The sequence below is a fragment of the Danio rerio genome, chromosome 13 (assembly GCF_052040795.2).
Source record: "Danio rerio strain M-AB ecotype USA chromosome 13, GRCz13ab, whole genome shotgun sequence".
NCBI lineage: Eukaryota > Metazoa > Chordata > Actinopteri > Cypriniformes > Danionidae > Danio > Danio rerio.
The window spans coordinates 12799739-12818951 of NC_141033.1; the positions used below are offsets into that span (position 1 = coordinate 12799739).

Here is a 19213-nt window from a genome sequence, read left to right on the forward strand (position 1 = left end):
CATCATGTCAATATGGACCAAAATCTCTGCAATATTTCCAGTACCTTGTTGAATCTATGCCATGAAGTATTAAGGCAGCTCTGAAGGCAAAAGGGGGTCCAACCCGGTACTAGTAAGGTGTACCTAATAAAGTGGCCGGTGAGTGTATTTATTAATGTTGAAAACAACTTATGTTTAAAGATTATTAGTGAATTGAAAGATCAGAAGAGCAGAATTTATTAAAAATGTCTGATTAATCAATGTAAATATTCTTGCTTTGTTCAAGCAATTCATTTATTACTTTAACAAAATATAACTGACAACCACAGTATTTTTTCTCCCTTTTTAACCAACCCCTGTTTACTACAGCAGCGTCAGATGGATTGCAATGCCATTTTTATCCTTGCTGACATGCATAACCTTGCCAGGAACTGTTACTGATGTCTTCATCAAACATTTAAGCTTAAATCTGTCTTGAGTATATAGACAGTGTAAACATCCTGCAAAGACACGGTTCACTGATCTGCCCTAATCTACATGTTTTAGTCAAGCTGTGAGAGCATGTTTAACTGTAGGCCATATTTGACGTCATTATCATGATGTGAGAAGTGTGTGCTGATAATGCATTATAATTTATTTGGTAACACTTCACAAAAAGTCTCATTTGTTGAAAGGCTTCAGTGGTTCAACTGTGATCATGACCCTCCCAGAACACTTGTGTGTGCCGAAAGCAGTAAAACTGTAAAAAAAGACTGTGTTTGCCAATGCCTTCTGTGTCAGATTAGGGTGTGCGTTTACTATCTATGGGCAATATGGCACTTTGTAGTTCCATGATTCTGATTCATTTTCTGAACATTGAACATCTTGTGACCGTTGCTGTATATGGAGGATAAGAGAGCTCTCAGATTTCATTTAAAATATCTTGATTTGATTTTTGGATGATGATTGAATGTCTCTGCAGAACTGAAGGACAGAACCGTTTTGTTTTTGTTTTTTTATTGCATGACTCTCTTAAACATATTCTAAACCTCTATTTCCACATCTTATAGTGAAAATGAGCAAAATTATCAAAAATTCCTGAAGTAAACAAAAGTTTACCAAAATTAAACCAAATTAAAACTTTTAATTATTCTGACCAACTGTTATTTGCTGAAAAAAAGACAATATTTATGTATGAAATTGAAAATAAACTTCAAACAGACCTTTAATGAAAATAATAAATATTAAAAATTTGCTCAAACGTATACCTAACAAATCTAGAGAAACTAAGAACTTTTAAGTTGTGTAATTTTTTCCGTAGCTTTTAGGGCTGACAAAAAAACGTATATATCCTGATTTAAGGGGTTGGACAATGAAACTAAAATGCCTGGTTTTATGCTACAATAATTCATTAGTATGGTGTAGGGCACAGGTGTCAAACTCAGTTAAAAAATGGCCGCAGCTCTGCACAGTTTAGTTCCAACCCTAATTAAACACACCTGATCAAACTAATTGAGTCCTTTAGGCTTGTTTGAAACCTACAGGTAAGTGTGTTGGAGCAGGGTTGGAACTGTGCAGGGCTTCGGCCCTCCTGGAATTGAGTTTGACGCCCCTGGTGTAGGGCCTCATTTTGCTGCCAATATATCATCAATTAGTCTTGGGAATGACCGATTTAAGTCCTACACAGTGGCCAGAGGGATTTCGGGCCATTTTGCTTGCAGAAGAGACACTAAGTGATACTAGTGAAGAAAAACCTTTCTTGAGTCGATTCTCTAAAACAACCCAAAGTAGCTCAATAATAGTTAGGTCTGGTTACTGTGCAGGCCATGGGAGATGTTCAACTTCACTATCAAATTTATCAAGCCACTTCGTCACCAGTCTTAGACCCAGTCATAGTTCTATTTTTATACCTCTACCCCTTCCCCTTGGCCCTTGAAACAGTGTGAAGGGGAAGGGCTTCAAAATTTACCCCTAAGAAATGGGACAGCGCTAGAGCACCTACACACATCATCATATGTCATCGCGATCTCTTGCTTCATATAAGATCGACGATGGTGAATGCTGTAGTTTAATCCAGTTGCTTTATTTTTTGGTATTTATCTTCAGGAAATCACTGAAGGCATATATCATATTATCATAACAATATAATTTGTCAATAAGCTCGTAACTGTACTGTGCATTTATACAGTGGCCATATTCATCTAAACACACGAAAACAACATTAACATTATAGCAGACGCTGTAAAAAGCTTATTCCCAGTCACTAGACTTTTCTGACAGCGTATTCGAGTGTCATCAAGTGACAGAATACTGTAGTATTACTATACAAGTTGTACTGTAGTATTACTATACAAGAGTTATGATTATGGATTATAGCAAAAATTATAGCCAAATTAGCGGTTCTTATTTTAGCAGTTTTTTAAAAGCATGACCGTAAAACATGAACGCAGTTTTGAATGTATTAAAACATATGTTTGTTGTAAAAATTCGGAATGTCAAAAATACTAATTTGTCCATCTCTTTAATTGAATGTGCAGCCATTGTAGCTGGTGTAATTTTCTTACCCTTTGGTTTCGAGTGTGGTCCTGAAAAATCTCTGTTTCAAGGGGTATCTAGCCCTTCCCCTTAGCCCTATGCCTTCTAGCTAAAGAGAATTGGGACACCCCTACCCCTTTACATGAGCGCGCAAAACGAGGGGTAGGCATAAGGGGAAAGGATTGGGCCTTACTGTGTGAATTGGTGCATTATCATCCTGATAAACGGCACCGCCTACAGGAAACAATGTTTGAACCATTGGGTGCACATGGTCCTTCAGAATAGTTCGGTAGTCCTTGGCAATGATGTGCCTATCTAACACAAGTATTGTGCATGGGAATTTCATGATATTGCAGCTCAAACCATCATTGACCCACACCCATGCTTCAGTCTGGGCATGCAACATTCTGGGTGGTATGCTTCTTTGAGGCTTCTCCACACCATAACTCTCTGGGGTGTGGGAACAACAGTGAAGGTGAACAATACATGTTTCACGTTGTCCACAGACCAAGATTTTTGCTGCTGGCAGCATTGAAACTGACGTTTGGCATTGCTACGAGTGACCAAAGGTTTGGCTATAGCAGCCTGTCCATGTAAATTGACCCTGTGGAGCTCCCGACAAACAGTTTTGGTGGAAACAGGAGAGTTTGCTGTTATTTATGTTTCTGTCTGCATTCCTGTAATTGCATGGAGTATTGCGCTCATATAAATGATGAAAAAGTATTACAGTAAACAATGTAACTTGCGGAACCCCGGTTTAAACGCTACACTCAAAAAAGACTTTTGCTGCTTGATCAGACTAATTAATTAAAATAAGTTGACAACTTAATTCTAAAGGTTTTTTGATTTTGATTTATTTATTTGCGATCAAAAATATCATACATAAAATATCATTAACAAAAAATTAATTTCAACATGGTCGAAAATGGAGCGGGATAAAGCACAAGCTTATTATTTTCCCACCCCATTACCACATACTTCATTCGTCTATTACTTAAACTTTTTTCTTCTTTTACTCTCTCTAATCTCTTTTTTACATGAGACATATTTTATCCTTTTGGCATCTTTGACATATTATATGTTTAAATCCATTTGTACCTTTACATTTTGTAACACAGACCCAAAGAAAAAAAACAACAGTACTGCAAATAGCCATTAATTAAAGTTTCATCCTTTTTCTCATTTTATCCTTTTTCAATCACCTTCACCATCATATTCCTTTAAAAATACATATTTATACAGCTTTTTAAACTGATTATTATGCCGACATTGTTTGAGGGTCTGATCTAGACTGTTCCATAATTTCACACCACAGACAGACATACACAAACTTTTTAAAGTTGTCCTTGTTTTCATCCTCCTAAAATGTACTGTAGTTCTTCTCTCGGGTTATATCCCCCTTGTCTTTCTTCAAAAGACATTTGTATACATTTTGGATGTAATTTATTCCTAGCTTTAAACATAAATTGTGCTTTTTAAAATTTAACCAAATCATTGAATTTAAGTATCTTTAAAGTAAAAAATAAAGGATTTGTATGCTCCAAATACCCCACACCTTCTATCAGTCTGATTACTTTTTTTCTGCATTACACTTACAGATTGTTAATTAGATTTAAATGTATTCCCTCAAATTTCAACACAATAACTCATAAATGGCAACATAAGTGTGTTATATAATATATACACTGATATATTGTCCAGGATAAACCTTGCTGTATACACTATTGCTACAGTTTTGACTAATTTCGATATCACATTATTTATTTGCGGTTTCCAACTAATTTTATGATCCAATACAACACCAAGAAACTTAATTGCATATACTCTTCCTATAACTTTATTGTCAATATGTAAATTTATAGTATGACTACTTTTTAATTTCCCAAATATCATAACCTTTATTTTACTTATATTTAATGACAATTTGTTTACGCCAAACCATAATTTCAATGTATTAATTTCTGTTTTAATCAACTCAATTAGTTTTGGTAAATCGTCCAAACAACTTAATTGTTGTTAAGAGACAGCTTAACTACAATTAATTTGAGACAACTTAATTTTTTTATGTTCAATCCACTTAAATTTGTAAAAACTATTAAGTTACATTACTTGATTTTTGTTGGGACAACATGAAGGGATTGTGTAGAACCCAGCTTTTTTTTTTTTAACATTGTAGAACAAAATATGAAACGATAGACTTTTTATATTGTCCATACGATTCATATTGTCATATTGCACAGCCCTATCTGTATGTATTAGAATATACAGCCCTTTAGTTTAAAGTTACCAGTCTAAAAACCGCTTCTCTTTTATGGTGTTCTTTCATCTTTTGTTTTGCATTTACATTTTGCGTTTAGTCTTTCCAATGGCTGATTATCTGTCATCTCGTTTCAGCACACTTTCATAAAAATGGCAAAAAAAAGCAACAACGTGGGATGGCTCTCAACAAAAACCCAACTAAATAACTGCAAAATTAATTTACTGACAGCCCTAAAGAGTATCCCGGAGCTTATTTATTGGCTTGCATCCAGGGTCACCAATCATGGCCGCAGATGTCGATAGTTTTTAATCTCATCTTGATGTCTGCAGGATGTGTTTTTGCTCCTGGACAGCAGGATAATGAGATGACGCTCTGATGTGTGTGTGTGTGTGTGTGTTTTTATTTTTTTGAAGCGTCCCTCTCATCACACACCTCCAGCTTCTTTAATGAGAGACCCCCAAATCAGCCTTACTGACCCTCACAAAACTCTTAATGAGGAGCTCGCAGTTTGTTCACCAATTACCGGTCTTGAGCAGATGGAGATGCGCGCTGTTGAAATCTTAATTTGGATTCTGTTTTGCATGTAGTCTGAATGCTTGTTATGTGTTCATAGATGCATCCGTGGAGATGAAAAGCCGGGGTCTGCGGAAATGGAGGACTCATTCGAAAGGCAAGCTAATAGCAGTCAGACCTCTGAACTGTGATGGGCAGTGAGGGTATATTACACAACCACTCCAAAAAGAGGGGGGGGGGGGGGGGAGAGCCACTAGGCATATCTTTGACATTAAACCCCATCCGACCTCTGAATACCATAGTATAAATGGTTATTCACTAGGCAGGATGCTCTAAGGCTAAGTCATGTCTTATTACTTTACATGTTTGTTCTTGCCTCGAGCTACCAGAAAGCATGAAAGCTTCTTCATTGTTACTGCAATCCTGGCATGTGGCTTGGGGTTTTTGCCAAACATTTTCAGTGGATTTCTACAGTTGATGGCTGGGATGTGAGTATACGATGCATATTTAAAGGTAATATCTAAACTGTATTATCTAATTTCAATTTAAATTTTTTATTGAATCACTTTTTGAGTTAGCATCAAGTACATGAGATTGCATATGAAATATAATCGAGGGTGTATGTCTTTGATATTGTAATTTGTGGCCTTTCTGCTCCTTTAAGTAATGCTTTTTAATATCCCTGCAGTTTCAAATTAATTTTTAAAAATATACATATTTCATGTCTCTTAATTAATAGGAACTCATTAAAAAATGCAAAAGTAATTATTTAAAAAAAAATGGCTACATGCATTTTTGAATGGTTTTACATTATATACATGTATGTACGTAAATACACTTAATTCAAAGGAAGCATACATATATACAGTATATGTTTATATGTATATACACTCACCGGCCACTTTATTAGGTAAACTGGTCCAACTACTTGTTAACGCAAATTTCTAATCAGCCAATCACATGGCAGCAACTCAAAGCATTTAGGCAAGTAGACATGGTCAAGACCAGTTGGTGGAATGAACTCCCTAACTGCATCAGAACGGCAAAGTCACTCGCTATTTTCAAGAAACGACTAAAAACTCAATTATTTAGTCTCCACTTCACTTCCTAATCTGCAATTGCCTCTCTGGATATACCACTAACTGTACCCCAAAAAAAAAAATAATAATAATTACTAATACTTTCCTTCTTAGACTCTACAGACCTGAAACTTGCCTATAGCACTTATTCATTGTTGCTCTTATAGTTGTGTAAATTGCTTTCTTGTCCTCATTTGTAAGTCGCTTTGGATAAAAGCGTCTGCTAAATGTAAATGTAAATGTAAGATGATCTGCTGCAGTTCAAACAGAGCATCAGAATGGAGAAGAAAGGGGATTTAAGTGACTTTGTACGTGGCATGGTTGGTGGTGCCAAACGGGCTGGTCTGAGTATTTCAGAAACTGCCGATCTACTGGGAACCATCTCTAGAGTTTACAGAGAAAAAGAGTGAAAATATCCAGTGAGCAGCAGTTCTGTGGGTGCAAATGCCATGTTGATGCCACAGAACAGAGGAGAGTGGCCAGACTGGTTTGAGCTGATAGAAAGGCAACAGTAACTCACATAACCACTCATTACAACCGAGGTATGCAGAAGAGCATCTCTGAACACACAACTGTCGAACAGATGGTCTACAGCAGCAAAAGACCATGCCGGGTGCCACTCCTGTCAGCAAAAAAAAAAAAAAAGGGAAACTGAGGCGACAATTCGCACAGGCTAACCAAAAATGGACAATAGAAGATTGGAAAAACGTTGCCTGGTCTGATGAGTCTCGATTTCTGCTGCAACATTCTAATGGTAAGGTCAAAATTTGACATCAATAACATGAAAGCATGGATCCATTCTGCCTTGTATCACCGGTTCAGGCTGGTGGTGGTGGTGTAAAGGTGTGAGGGATATTTTCTTGGCACACTTTAGGCCCATTAGTACCAATTGTGCACCATGTGAACGCCACAGCCTACCTAATTATTTTTGCTGACTATGTCCATCCCTTTATAACCACAGTGTATACATCTTCCAGCTACATGGCTACTTCCAGCAGGATAATGCGTCATGTCATAAAGCGTAAATCATCTCAGACTGGTTTCTTGAACATGAAAATGAGTATACTGTACTCAAAAGGCCTCCACAGTCACCAGGCCTCAACCCAGAAGAGGTGGTGTGTGTTGTAACGGGAGGATGTGCAGCCGACAAATCTGCAGCAAACGTGATAGCGTGATGCTATCAGGCCAATATAGACCAAAATCTCAGGAATATTTCCAGTACCTTGTTGAATCTATTCCACGAAGGATTAAGGCAGTTCTGAAGGTAAAAGTGGGTCCAACCCGGTACTAGTAAGGTTCAACTAATATATATATATATATATATATATATATATATATATATATATATATATATATATATATATATATATATATATATATATATATATATATGTACAAAAATGTTATGACTTTTCTTTTTTCAAATATAAACAAATGTGTGATCATGCTAAATTTTGGACAACTTTTTGTTGACAAATGTGTAGTTTTTATAAAGACTACATAACATTAAGGAATGATTGTCCAATTACACTTTTGTTGTTTAGAAGCTTTTTTTTCCTTTGACAAGTTTGTTTACAGTAAGTTTTTATTTTACAAATATTTTTATCCAGCAAGCATGCATTCAATTGATATCAAAATTGAGAGTGGATATTTACATTCTTACATTTTTTAATATCAAAAATTTTATTTCTAATAAATGTTCAATCTTGATAATATTCATTAATTCATTTTCCTTCGGCTTAGTCTCTTTATTAACTCAGGGTTGCCAAAGCGGAATGAACCACCAACTACTCCAGCATATGTATTATGTAGTGGATGCCCTTCCAGAAGCAAACCCAGCACTGGGAAACACCTATACACTCTTGCATTTACACACATACACTATATAACTAATTTTAATGTATTCAATTGACTTATAGCGCATGTCATAGGACTGTTGGAGAAACCAGAGCACCAGGAGGAAACATGCAAACTCCACACATTAGCGGCAACTGACCCAGCCAGGGCTCGAATCAGCAACCTTCTTGCTGTAAGGCAACAGTGCTTACCACTGAGCCACCATGTCGTAATATTTACATACTATTATGTGTCGTAAATAATAACAACAAGTAATATTTATTTATTTGATTGCTGATTTTAACAGTTAAAACAACAACACATCCAAACAGATTATATATTCTATCAACTCAGCAAGACAAACAGAGAAACATTAAATAAAAAAGACACAGGGAAATTGTGTGTGTGTGTGTGTGTGTGTGTGTGTGTGTGTGTGTGTGTATATAAATATATATATATATATATATATATATATATATATATATATATATATATATATATATATATACACACATACACACACACACACACACACATAAAGAATTACAGTTTAGCAATAGTACGACAGAGTGAGGTAATATTTCAACCTTTCCATGCTAAGATCGGTAAGCAAATGATATCTTGAACAACTTGAATGGTTTGTTCTTTAATGCAGTATAGGGAATAAGGCATTTGACTATATAATACTTAGTTTTAGAATCTACTTTTCATAAGAAATTACATTTTAAAACATAAAAAATAACTATATTTCTCTATATTCATTATAGTCAGGTTGTTATACTGGTGGTATGAAATTACATGCTGAGATACTTATCATGACTTACACAATTATGCACTTTTCTGTGCATAATTTTCATCAGCCAATGACCTAAATCTGAAAATAATTTACTTCAACATCCTTTGGGAAGGAAGATTGTAAGATACAGATCTCTGAATATTATGATTAATGGCCACAAGATGGAGACTCAACCTTCATTTTGTCTCTGCCAATTAATCAAGAGCTTCAGTCTGACTTTTCTGCTTGTTTGATGAAATCATATTTTGTCATGGCCTTTACGTGCCTGTTGCAAATTAACAGCACAATAGCTCGCAGTAAAAGAAACATTAAACTACATGCGGAAAACGCAATACTTCTTAGCTATGAATGCTATTGCTGTTTACAAACGTCGCATAAATCACAGGCCGGGTCTCCCGCCGAAGGCTGATTCATGTGCAGATTTGTATCTATTTGCCTTGTTCTTTAGATTTATATTTGTACAGGCCAATAATTATTCCATTTTCTAAAACGTCTCGCTCAATATCCGAGCACAGCGTGACCCCTAAATGCTTTCCTGGCTGTTATTAGACTGCTGACAGATGAGTTTCTATTTCTTTTATGAGGCAAGGGGTGAGAAACCGAATTGTCCGCGTGTCGGAAACGGCGCTCTGTCACACACACTGTTAAGTGTGTTTGAGTGGATAGGATTGCTCGTGGCAGGAGTCCCTTGAGGGCTGGTTTTGATGTGCTCGGATGGTTTCCAATAGCAACCGACTGGCCAGTGAGCGGCTACATATGGAGTGTGTGTGTGTGTGAGTCGGGATGTGCTTTGTTCACACTTAAACTCTGACACACGATTCTCATTGGCGCTTCCTTTTTGCACGCTTGATGTGTGAAGAGGCATTAATGAATGCATTTCACTCCGGGCTCCTTTTCTTCACGTCAGAAAAAAAAGAGTTGGGGTTTCTCCGCTTCTCAGTTTGTGGCTTTCAAACAAGTGATCAAACATGCAAAGAAACATCAAAGCGTCTCCTGCATAATTAAAATAGTTGCTTTCTATTTTTTCTCCATTTGTTTACTTTGAAATGTTTCATTTTTTATTCATTAAGAAGAAATAAAACAATGTCGCTTCAAATGCTGTCAGATCAGAATTTCGATTAGTCACGAGTCGTCTGTCTGTTAGGGAATATGCAGGGTGGCAGTGATTCATAACCTTAATCATGACGTGTAATTTCTGCATTATAAGCAGAGCAAACAGCCCAACAAACCATAATTTTGTTATTGTTTTTCAGTCAGGTCTCTTAAAAGCATCCCAACAAGCAAGTAATCATATCCCAACCATGTGCTATTGGTTCAACCTAAAGTTTCAGTACTCTATAACTAGAAAAAGAGAGCGTTTTATGAAATTTGTGGAGAGATTAATGTTCTACCCAGCAGTTGCAGTGCTAAATATATTAGTGTCTTACCAGTCTGTGATTCTTATAAGAACATTTTTCCAAGCTTGTAAAAAAAAAAAAAAAACTACAGCCAGTCAAAAAATGAAAAACAACAACAACAACAAAAAAAAAAGTCATGAAAAAGCTGATTCTTTTCTGTTAAACATTGGGTTGGGCATCGTTTGGGGTTATTTTGATACTGGTGATTAATTGATACCTTTAATATGATACTGACGCCAAAACGGTGCCTGAACCGATTCTTTTGAGCCACAAAATTATTGTGGATGACTCTAGAAAAATCTTTTATTTGATAAAAAAAAAACATTTTAATTGAACAATTTAGTTACAGTTTAAAGTAAACATCAATTCATCTTTTATGCATTTGATTTACATTCATATATTTCTTCTGATCATTTGTTAGCATGAATTTAAGATTTGCATTATGCAATTAACATTACATAGCTTACTACTAACCTGTGAAAAGGCTGTCATCAAAATCAGGGAACACGTTGGGTTGGGGCTTGTAACTATGTTTACAAGGAAGGACATCATTATCGATAATCAAATTATTTTCCTTAATCTGAATAAGACATTAATTAAGGTGTTTACATGAGTTGCTTTTAGAATGTTCCTTTTATGATCCTGTTTTACACGTTATAGTGCATAGTTCAGTTAAGGTCATTGCGTTACTGCGCTATCCATGTTTCCTTTGGAGTTTCATATAATTTTAGGTGTTTCATTTTCAATTTCTCGACTTTAACTGCAGTTCGGCAGCAACATAGTGTTCATGCCCTGTGACAAACTGAGTTATTGAAATATTTTTTAATGAAACTTGATTCCTGCACACCGAATGGAAAGAAAAAACCTCAGCATTTCGTAACTCAGGTGTCTGTAGTCCTTTAAGATAATCACAAATTATTGTTTACATGGTAGACTCTTAACCAGAGTATTGTTCATTCATTTTTTTTTTGGCTTAGTCCCTTTATTAATCTGTGGTCGCCAGAGCGGAATGAACCGCCAACTTAAACAGCACATGTTTTATGAAGCGGATGCCCTTCCAGCTGCAACCCATCACTGGGAAACACTCATACACTCTCATTCACACACATACACTAGGGACAGTTTAGCTTACCAATTCACCTGAACCGCAAGTCTTTGGACTTGTGGGGAAACCGGAGCACCCAGAGGAAACCCATGCGAACGCGGGGAGAGCATGCAAACTCCACACAGAAATACCAACTGACCCAGCCGAGGCTCGAACCAGCGACCTTCTTGCTGTGAGGTGACAGCACTACCTACTGCACCACCGCGTCGTATTGGAGTCCATGTAAACATGCTCAGTGAAAGTGCCAGCTGTGAAAGACAGTGCAGTCCTCTGCCTTTGTTTCCATGTACCCTCATATGCTGCATTAAGTTTGAGTTTTTTTACAAACAACTTTTGTAAAGGATCTGTTTGACGTTGCTGTCACAATCCTTACTTGTAAAATATAGCTATACTCTAGAATGCTTACTTTAAGTAAATTTAATGATTGCGATCATGTGTGTTGATGAATCTGAAGAGAGTCGCTAACTGAATTCGCTTTACTGCATGTGTTGTCTATGTGCATGTGTTCCCCAAGCAACAAGAATAAACGGAGACGGTGTCTATATCCTTCAAAGTTGTTTAGAATGAAATATTTAGAGATGGTGTGACACAATGCGTACCTATGTGTGCCTTTGATATACCACTTGATGGTTCTTACGTCCTTGTTGCAGCACCAGTGCCACCGGAATTAGGCACCGAAATTCATATGCTGATTCGGTCTGGTGCATACCAGTTACAAAGGGTTTTGGCAACCAACCCTAAACAATTTAGCAAAATGCAATGGAAGATTATTTTGTGAGTTGGAACGATTGTTTCTGTTCATTATTTAACAACGTGCTGATTCAAAAGATCCAGTCAAGAGTGAGTCTTCAGTTACTGATTCCCTGATCCAAATGATCAAGTCAGAGTGAGTCTCCAGTTAACTGGAAGTTATTTAACTGATTATTATCGGATTCAAATGATCTGGTCAGAGCAATTCATCAGTTAACGTTTTACTGATTCAAATGATCCATCAAATAGAGTCTTCAGTTAATGACTCAGTGATTCAAATGATCTTGTCAGAGCAAGTCATCAGTTAACGCCAGATTATTGATTCTAATGATCCATCAAGGAGAGTCTTCAGCTAATGACTCACTGATTCAAATGATCTGGTCAGAGCAATTCATCAGTTAACATTTTACTGATTCAAGTGATCCATCAAATAGAGTCTTCTGTTAATGACTCAGTGATTCAAATGATCTGGTCAGAGCAAGTCACTAGTTAACGCCAGTTTATTGATTCAAATGATCTATCAAAGAGAGTCTTCAGTTAATAACTCACTGATTCAAATGATCTGGTAAGAGCAAGTCATCAGTTAACGTTTTACAGATTCAAATGATCCATCAAATAGAGTCTTCAGTTAATGACTCACTGATTCAAACGATCTGCTCAGTGCAAGTCACCAGTTAACGTTTTACTGATTCAAATGATACATCAAGTAGAGTCTTCAGTTAATTACTCAGTGATTCAAATAATCTGGTCAGAGCAAGTCATCAGTTAATGATTTACTGATTCAAGTGATCCATCAAAGAGAGTCTTTGATTACTGACTCAAATAATCTTGTCAGAGTGAGTCTCCAATTAAAACTTCATTGATTCATATTTTCCGGTCAGAGTAGATCTTCAATTAATGATTCACTTATACAGAGGATCTGGTCAGAGCAGATCTCCAGTTAAAGACTCACTGATTCAATTGGAATTGGAAGTATATTTGAGGGCTCATAATGACTTAGTTATGGTCCTTGTTATGAACATACCTTAAATTCCCCAAAATTCCAATCCAAAGCTCAGCAATAATGTCTGGCCAATTATGTGAATGAACGTGTAACTCTTGAACCATCTTCATGAGTTTTAACAATAAACCTAGATGTTATCAGATTAGCCTGTTTGTCTATTTGTGATTTAAGTAATATTTACATCCAGCTGTCTCCCGGAAAGTTTTATATTTCATTTAGCTGCTCTCTTTTATGCATGTTCTCTTTGCACAGTAATGGGACACAGGCTGGTATATAAAGCAGACAGGTGGATGTCAAAATTTGCGAATGAGTCAAGACACGTACCTCGGTCTCTGTAATTTGCCAGCTCTGCTCACTCTGAATGAAGACTCACATCGACAAGCTGTCAATGTCCAAAAGTGAGAGAAGCATTACTGCATTAATAACTCGTTTTTTTTTTTTTTTTGGTTCTGTAAACATTATATTGAGGTTTGATAGAAATTTATTTGTCACCACTTGGATTTTTAAAGTGAATCTGGTAATAGAATGCCGTTGTCTTTCTTATAATTAATCACAAAGAGTGGGGGCCGGGGGGTCCGTAAGGTGCAGAAGGTTCATCTTGGTGTCATATATACCAATAAAGTATACATATTATTGGTTTACCTTGGGTTACCACTTCAGTGGCAGTCAAAATAAGGCAATAGTATCTAGATGCAGCCTTTATGATGCAAGCTAAGACTGCATATCTTAGTGATGCACTGTGAGGTGTACGGTTAGGAGTGGGGTTAGTTGAGCCCATTAAAAAGCATTGGATGCAGCTCAGATTGCACTGTATCCGGCATTTTTTAAAAAAGGAGTGACTCTGAATTAATCTCCAGTGTGAACAGAACATTTAAGGCCACGTTTGCATGACAATGATGTAGCTGAAAAAAAAATCCCATTTCCACATGGTTTTCATGATCCACATTTACAAATTCTGGGCAACAATCAGGGCCGGTGCGTCCATAGAGGCGACCTAGGCGGCCGCCTGGGGCGGCAGTATAGAGAGGGCGGCATCCGCGACACCTCCCTCACCACACGCATCCTCAAATATATTCGCGCATAGACGACCGAATAGAGCGGGCGGCGTCAGCGACACTTCCATCAGCACCCGCGTGTCCTCAGTTATATCCGCGCATAGGGCGGCAGAATAGAGAGCGCAGTGTCCGCGACACCTCCCTCCCTCCCTCCCTCAGAACCCGCGCGTCCTCAGTTACATCCGCGCATAGTGCGCTGGAAAAGAGGTCCGCGACACCTCACTTCATTTTCATAACCGGTCACTTTCGTTTTCACAATGAGGTTGAGGGCGGCATGATCGTCCTCTGCCTAGAGCGGCAGTTTAGCTTGCTCCGGCCCTGGCAACAATACTATATTATGTCACACTACAACTTGTGCTGCTAGTGTTGTTTGTATGTTCATGCTCATGCTTTGTCCCTCCCTAAACACAAACCATGCACATGAATGACATCATCATTTTCTTGGGTCTTTCACAACAGCGGTGTTTTTAAACGTTTTCGGTCCCAAAAGCGCTGTTTTCTTGTAAACTAACAGGCAAAATTCTTAAAAGATTTCTCATTTTTGCCTGAAAGCATTGTTGTTTGAAAGGCAGCTAATGCTTCATTCACACTAGCAGCAACTTTGTAGCTGCCTGTCGCTCTGGGTGGCAACCTAAGTCTACAGCACAGAGAATACAACCAGCCTCTGAGCGAGCTGAGAGAGGATCATGTGAGCCCTACTGGCTGTCACTCAAGAAAGTCATTTTACATTTGCATAAATATAAGGATTCTCACCAGTGTTGCCAGATTGGGCAGTTTAGAATTTGATTGCGCGGGTAAAAATATGGCATCTGAGGGTTGACAAAATTTGGGCGGTTTTGAAATTTTACTTTTATATGCAACTTATTCAACAAAACATAACTGTGTGTGTTTACTCCATTTGGTTACAGGAGGTGAAGGAAAGTTGTATCAAAATCTGACTCCCTGGACATACCTGGCTTTCGATGTGCACGCACATCACTCATCGTCTGCAGTTAACACTTTTATCGATAATTTTTTTCCACAACTGGCAACAAGAACAAACATAGAAGCGTCTGATTGACAAGCAGCACCTAGATCTGTTTAAAATTTTTAAACGCCAAATGTGATCAATTCATACCCTATTTCGAAAGTAAAGCATACTCTATTAGGCATTGTAGTCTACACAACATTAAGTGCAGTGTGTGGTTGAGAGGGGGGCAATGATTCGATGTGATTCGGTTATGTTGTGGTTCTGTGATTGCTGGTGTTGGTTGCTGTATGGTTAAAAATTATGACAGTTAAAGTAACTAGGCTAAATTTCAACTTAAATGATTTAAAATAAAGTGTGGTTTATTTATAAACTGATTTCGAGAGGATGACGTGTTTATGATTGAACACAGCTAGTACAGCATCAGCTCTGTATATTGCACCAATTAGATGAATACTAACACACTATAAATAACCAGAGCTTTCTTCTCCAGTCATCTTCGTCTTGAAGAGTCCCACCTTCCATCCCTACTCCATCCCCCTTCTCAGATAGGGTAGCACGAAGGCTGAGGCAGTGGTTAGCACTGTTGCCTCACAGCAAAAACGCCGCTTGTTCTGCCCCTCTCCGAAGCCGGTCAGTGTTTCTGTGCAGAGTTTGCATGTTCTCGCCGTGTTCGTGTGGGTTTTCCTCCCACCGTCTAAAGACATACACCATAAGTATATTGACTACTTCAAAATAGCATCTTAAAACAATTCTAAGCCAGAAATATTGCAGCACGTTTACAAGCAGGGAAGTTCTCAAGATCTAGCTCAAACTCTCATCTCGCCCTTCAAATGGGAGGGAGCCCCAGGCTTGAGGATATTCTGAGCTCAGGGCTCTCTCCAGGGACAGCATGCCATATACACTTTATTATCAATCATCATCTAAGTGTGAACTCTTAAAACAAAATATGAATCTAATAATTTGTGCATATTTTATGCGTTTTGGCTGGTTTTGGACAGCTGTTGAGCTAGAAAAAGTCAGCTATATCTGGCAAGACTGTTCTCAACTTTGTTATGTCGCTCGACATGCCCACCTGGTCGTCAACAGTCGCTGTCGCTCAAGTAGACGGAGGTCGCCAGAAGTCGTTTACTCTCTGTTGAAATGAACGGTCGCTTGACGCTTTGCCGCTGTGAGTTGCTCTTAATGTGAATGAGGCTACAATAGACTTTGCACTCTTTGTCAGACCAAACATGCGTATATCTTTAGCATTACTGTAATTCAGTTACGTCAGGTTCGCCCAAGCTTCACCGTAATTGTCTCTGGGTATATTCGACTTGCATGTGTGGGATTCCAGCTCCTGGAATGTGCAATAAGCTTTCATCTCTTTGATATCAGATCAGCATGACAGAATCAGATGATAGAGCTCAACAATTACAGCCGCACCTTTGAAAACACATTTGGCATTCGACAGAGCACATGCTGCATACATTGACGCCCCAGATACTGTCGACTAACTCTGATGATATACATCAAGGCTTCATCTGTATGGCCGACGACCTCTTTGGTCAATTATTTTCCTGTTAGCGAGGCTTAAACCTGTCGGGGAGTGGCTTAATTATAATTCCTACTACATTGCACACAATTACCGGCTGTAGCGTCCTTTGTTTAGTATGAAGAGCCTGTCATGCTCCCAACGGCAGATTGCCATCTACACCATGTTAATGGGAATCAAACATGGCATTTCATGTTACCTAAAGCACCACAAGGGAATCGAGTCTCACTTTGTCCGCTCAGTTGAGTTTCGTATTGAAGCTCGCATTGCTGGACAAGCCAAGTGCTTTGTAATCTTAGAAAAGGCGGCGGGTTTTAAGGCATTTGACTGCAGCTATTTTAATCTGAAGACTTGGGCATTAAGTCAGACGCACGATAGAGCGGTAGAAGGGCCTCCCTGAGGGCTAGCCGGTTACACGAGTAAAGCTCAGGAGGGGAAAGCGAGAAAATGTGCATGCAAATCAGCACCACTGCCTTAGTTTTCCTCTTCTGAATCAGAAGTGTTGTGTCGTGGGGCTTTACCAATGCCACTTCTTTCTTTCTTTCTATCTCATGTCATTCACCCTACATTCCCTTCACGGGCGAATATCTCCATGACGACCCCATCCTCTGTCTCTCCATCTCCGGCCTCTCTCTCTCCCTCTCTCTCTCTCTCTCTCTCTCTCTCTTTAGTGTGCGTCATGAAGATGAAAAGTGCCTAATCCCCTTGTGGAACTCGAGTCTAACAGACACACATGCAGAATCCCTGCTTTTGGGAAGACGTCACACACACCAGCGCGTCACTCTCTCAGAGCGAGCGCAGCTTTACAGCGGGAAGCGCTGGATGGAGAAGGAAGAAGGGAGAGAGGGAGGGTGCCGATAAACGCTTATTGTTCTTGAGGAGCCTGAACTGGAGGTGTGGCATCTGCCGGGCGTTGTCAGGGAGACAGAGTGCTGGCTGTTCCCTCTTCCTCTTAGCTGATCACTCAGACGGGGGACGCTGCTGATCCTTATGGCATCTAGAACAGCAGCCACAGGTAACCGCCTAACCTACACCTGTGTTTGCCGTAGAGTTCGGACTGTTTTGACTGCCCGTGCATGGAGGTAAAGAAACACTAAAGGTGAAGAGACACTCTGCGTGTGGCAGGTAGGACTGGATCAGAGGTGTGCATGTGTGTGTGTGCATTGTGACTCATAAAGAGGAAAGTGGTGGTGATGTATTCTGCCAGGGGTTGCTGCGAATTTTCACAGCCCCGCTCCTGTTGTGTTTCAGTAGAGAGGTAGGAAGGATAAAAGACACAGGAGCGGAGGAGACGTTGTTGAATCATCACGTAAGTGTGTCACTAGTTCACTTTGTCTGTGACGGTCAGGTGTCGTTAACAAGCTCGGGCTTAGCGGAGCTCCTTCGGCAGGCACGGCGATTCTCCCTCCTGCCGCGTTCAATGCTTCCGATCTCACACACTGATAGACTAGAAGAGCTCTGGACAGTGATGGATGCTATTCCTAGGTAAAGCGCAAAAAAGTGTGGATTTCAGGGGGAGGAGAAGGACAGGTTTGAGGCTGTCAGACATAATAAAGGAGACCTGCCTTGGGGAAAGACACGCAGAGCTTTGACTGACTGACTGAATAAGTAAGTAACTTACTGGATGAATTAGTGTGCGAGGGTGGGAATCAACCATTTGCATTTTCATCTTATCAACGGGTGTCGTCATATGTGGATGTGCATGATTATTTGCTTTGGATAAACTATAAGCTCAGCAGATCTCCAGGATAGGCAATTCTATTTTCGCATCCATTAGGGGCTGAAGGAAAAGGGGGGAAACGGAGATTGAGGAAATGGACCTGGCAAGTTGATACGAGGCTATTTAGGTGTGCAGCTTCTGTTGAATTGTCGGCGAGATCTAGGGAACATTTCATTTTCAGGCACTGTAACTTTTAGAACTATAGCTGTGAATTAGTGAATGAGATGAGTGTTTGAGTTCATGCTGGTTTTCAGATTGTGAATGGATGTGTTCTAAGAGGAAGTTTGTAACACGAAAGAGTGTTCTTTATAGATTTTATGATTAAGTTTAACAAGCCCTAAGATCATTCTAAAGCATTGCTGTCTACACCCTAACACCTTCTGATTAATGATCCTTAATGTCCGACCTAATTAAATCACAGGATCGTGTGTAATCGTCACCCTCAAGAGAAACGGCCATTCTTTACGTTCAGAAAAACAGAGAATTTATTCCTCCTCTTTACATTTTACCTCTTAATTAGGCTCAAGGGAAATGTGCTTTATTGTAGTGTATTACATGATAATTATCATGTAATTATTATGTAAGGAACGTAACACCAATTTCACAGTGTTTAACAGGTTTAATCTCTGCTTTATTCTCTTCGTAAGCCACACCAACAGGTCCGTGTTTGGTATTATGTGCGCACTGCATTCATTTCGCTGACAC

At 38.7% G+C, this 19213-nt stretch overlaps 2 protein-coding genes across 12 annotated transcripts in view; one reads left to right on the plus strand and one right to left on the minus strand.

Moving 5' to 3' along the window:
* The window catches only part of LOC141377151 (uncharacterized), an 85190-nt gene that overhangs the window by 6508 nt on the left and 59469 nt on the right, over positions 1–19213 (minus strand). The gene's annotated exons all lie outside the window — the stretch shown is intronic.
* The window catches only part of lingo2b (leucine rich repeat and Ig domain containing 2b), a 53281-nt gene continuing 39434 nt past the window's right edge, over positions 5367–19213 (plus strand). Inside the window, exons 1-2 of one of the 7 annotated variants that reach the window (XM_087278173.1) lie at positions 5367–5423; positions 5649–5779. Coding sequence is in view for 1 of the 7 variants with exons in the window: in XM_087278169.1 (XP_087134295.1) it covers positions 5695–5754 (60 nt within the window). In the remaining 6 variants the exon portion in view is untranslated. Of the gene's footprint in view, positions 5780–17737; positions 17914–17943; positions 18397–19213 lie in introns of those variants that run through there. The other 6 variants (XM_087278169.1, XM_087278175.1, XM_087278170.1 and 3 more) reach the window with 6 other exon arrangements.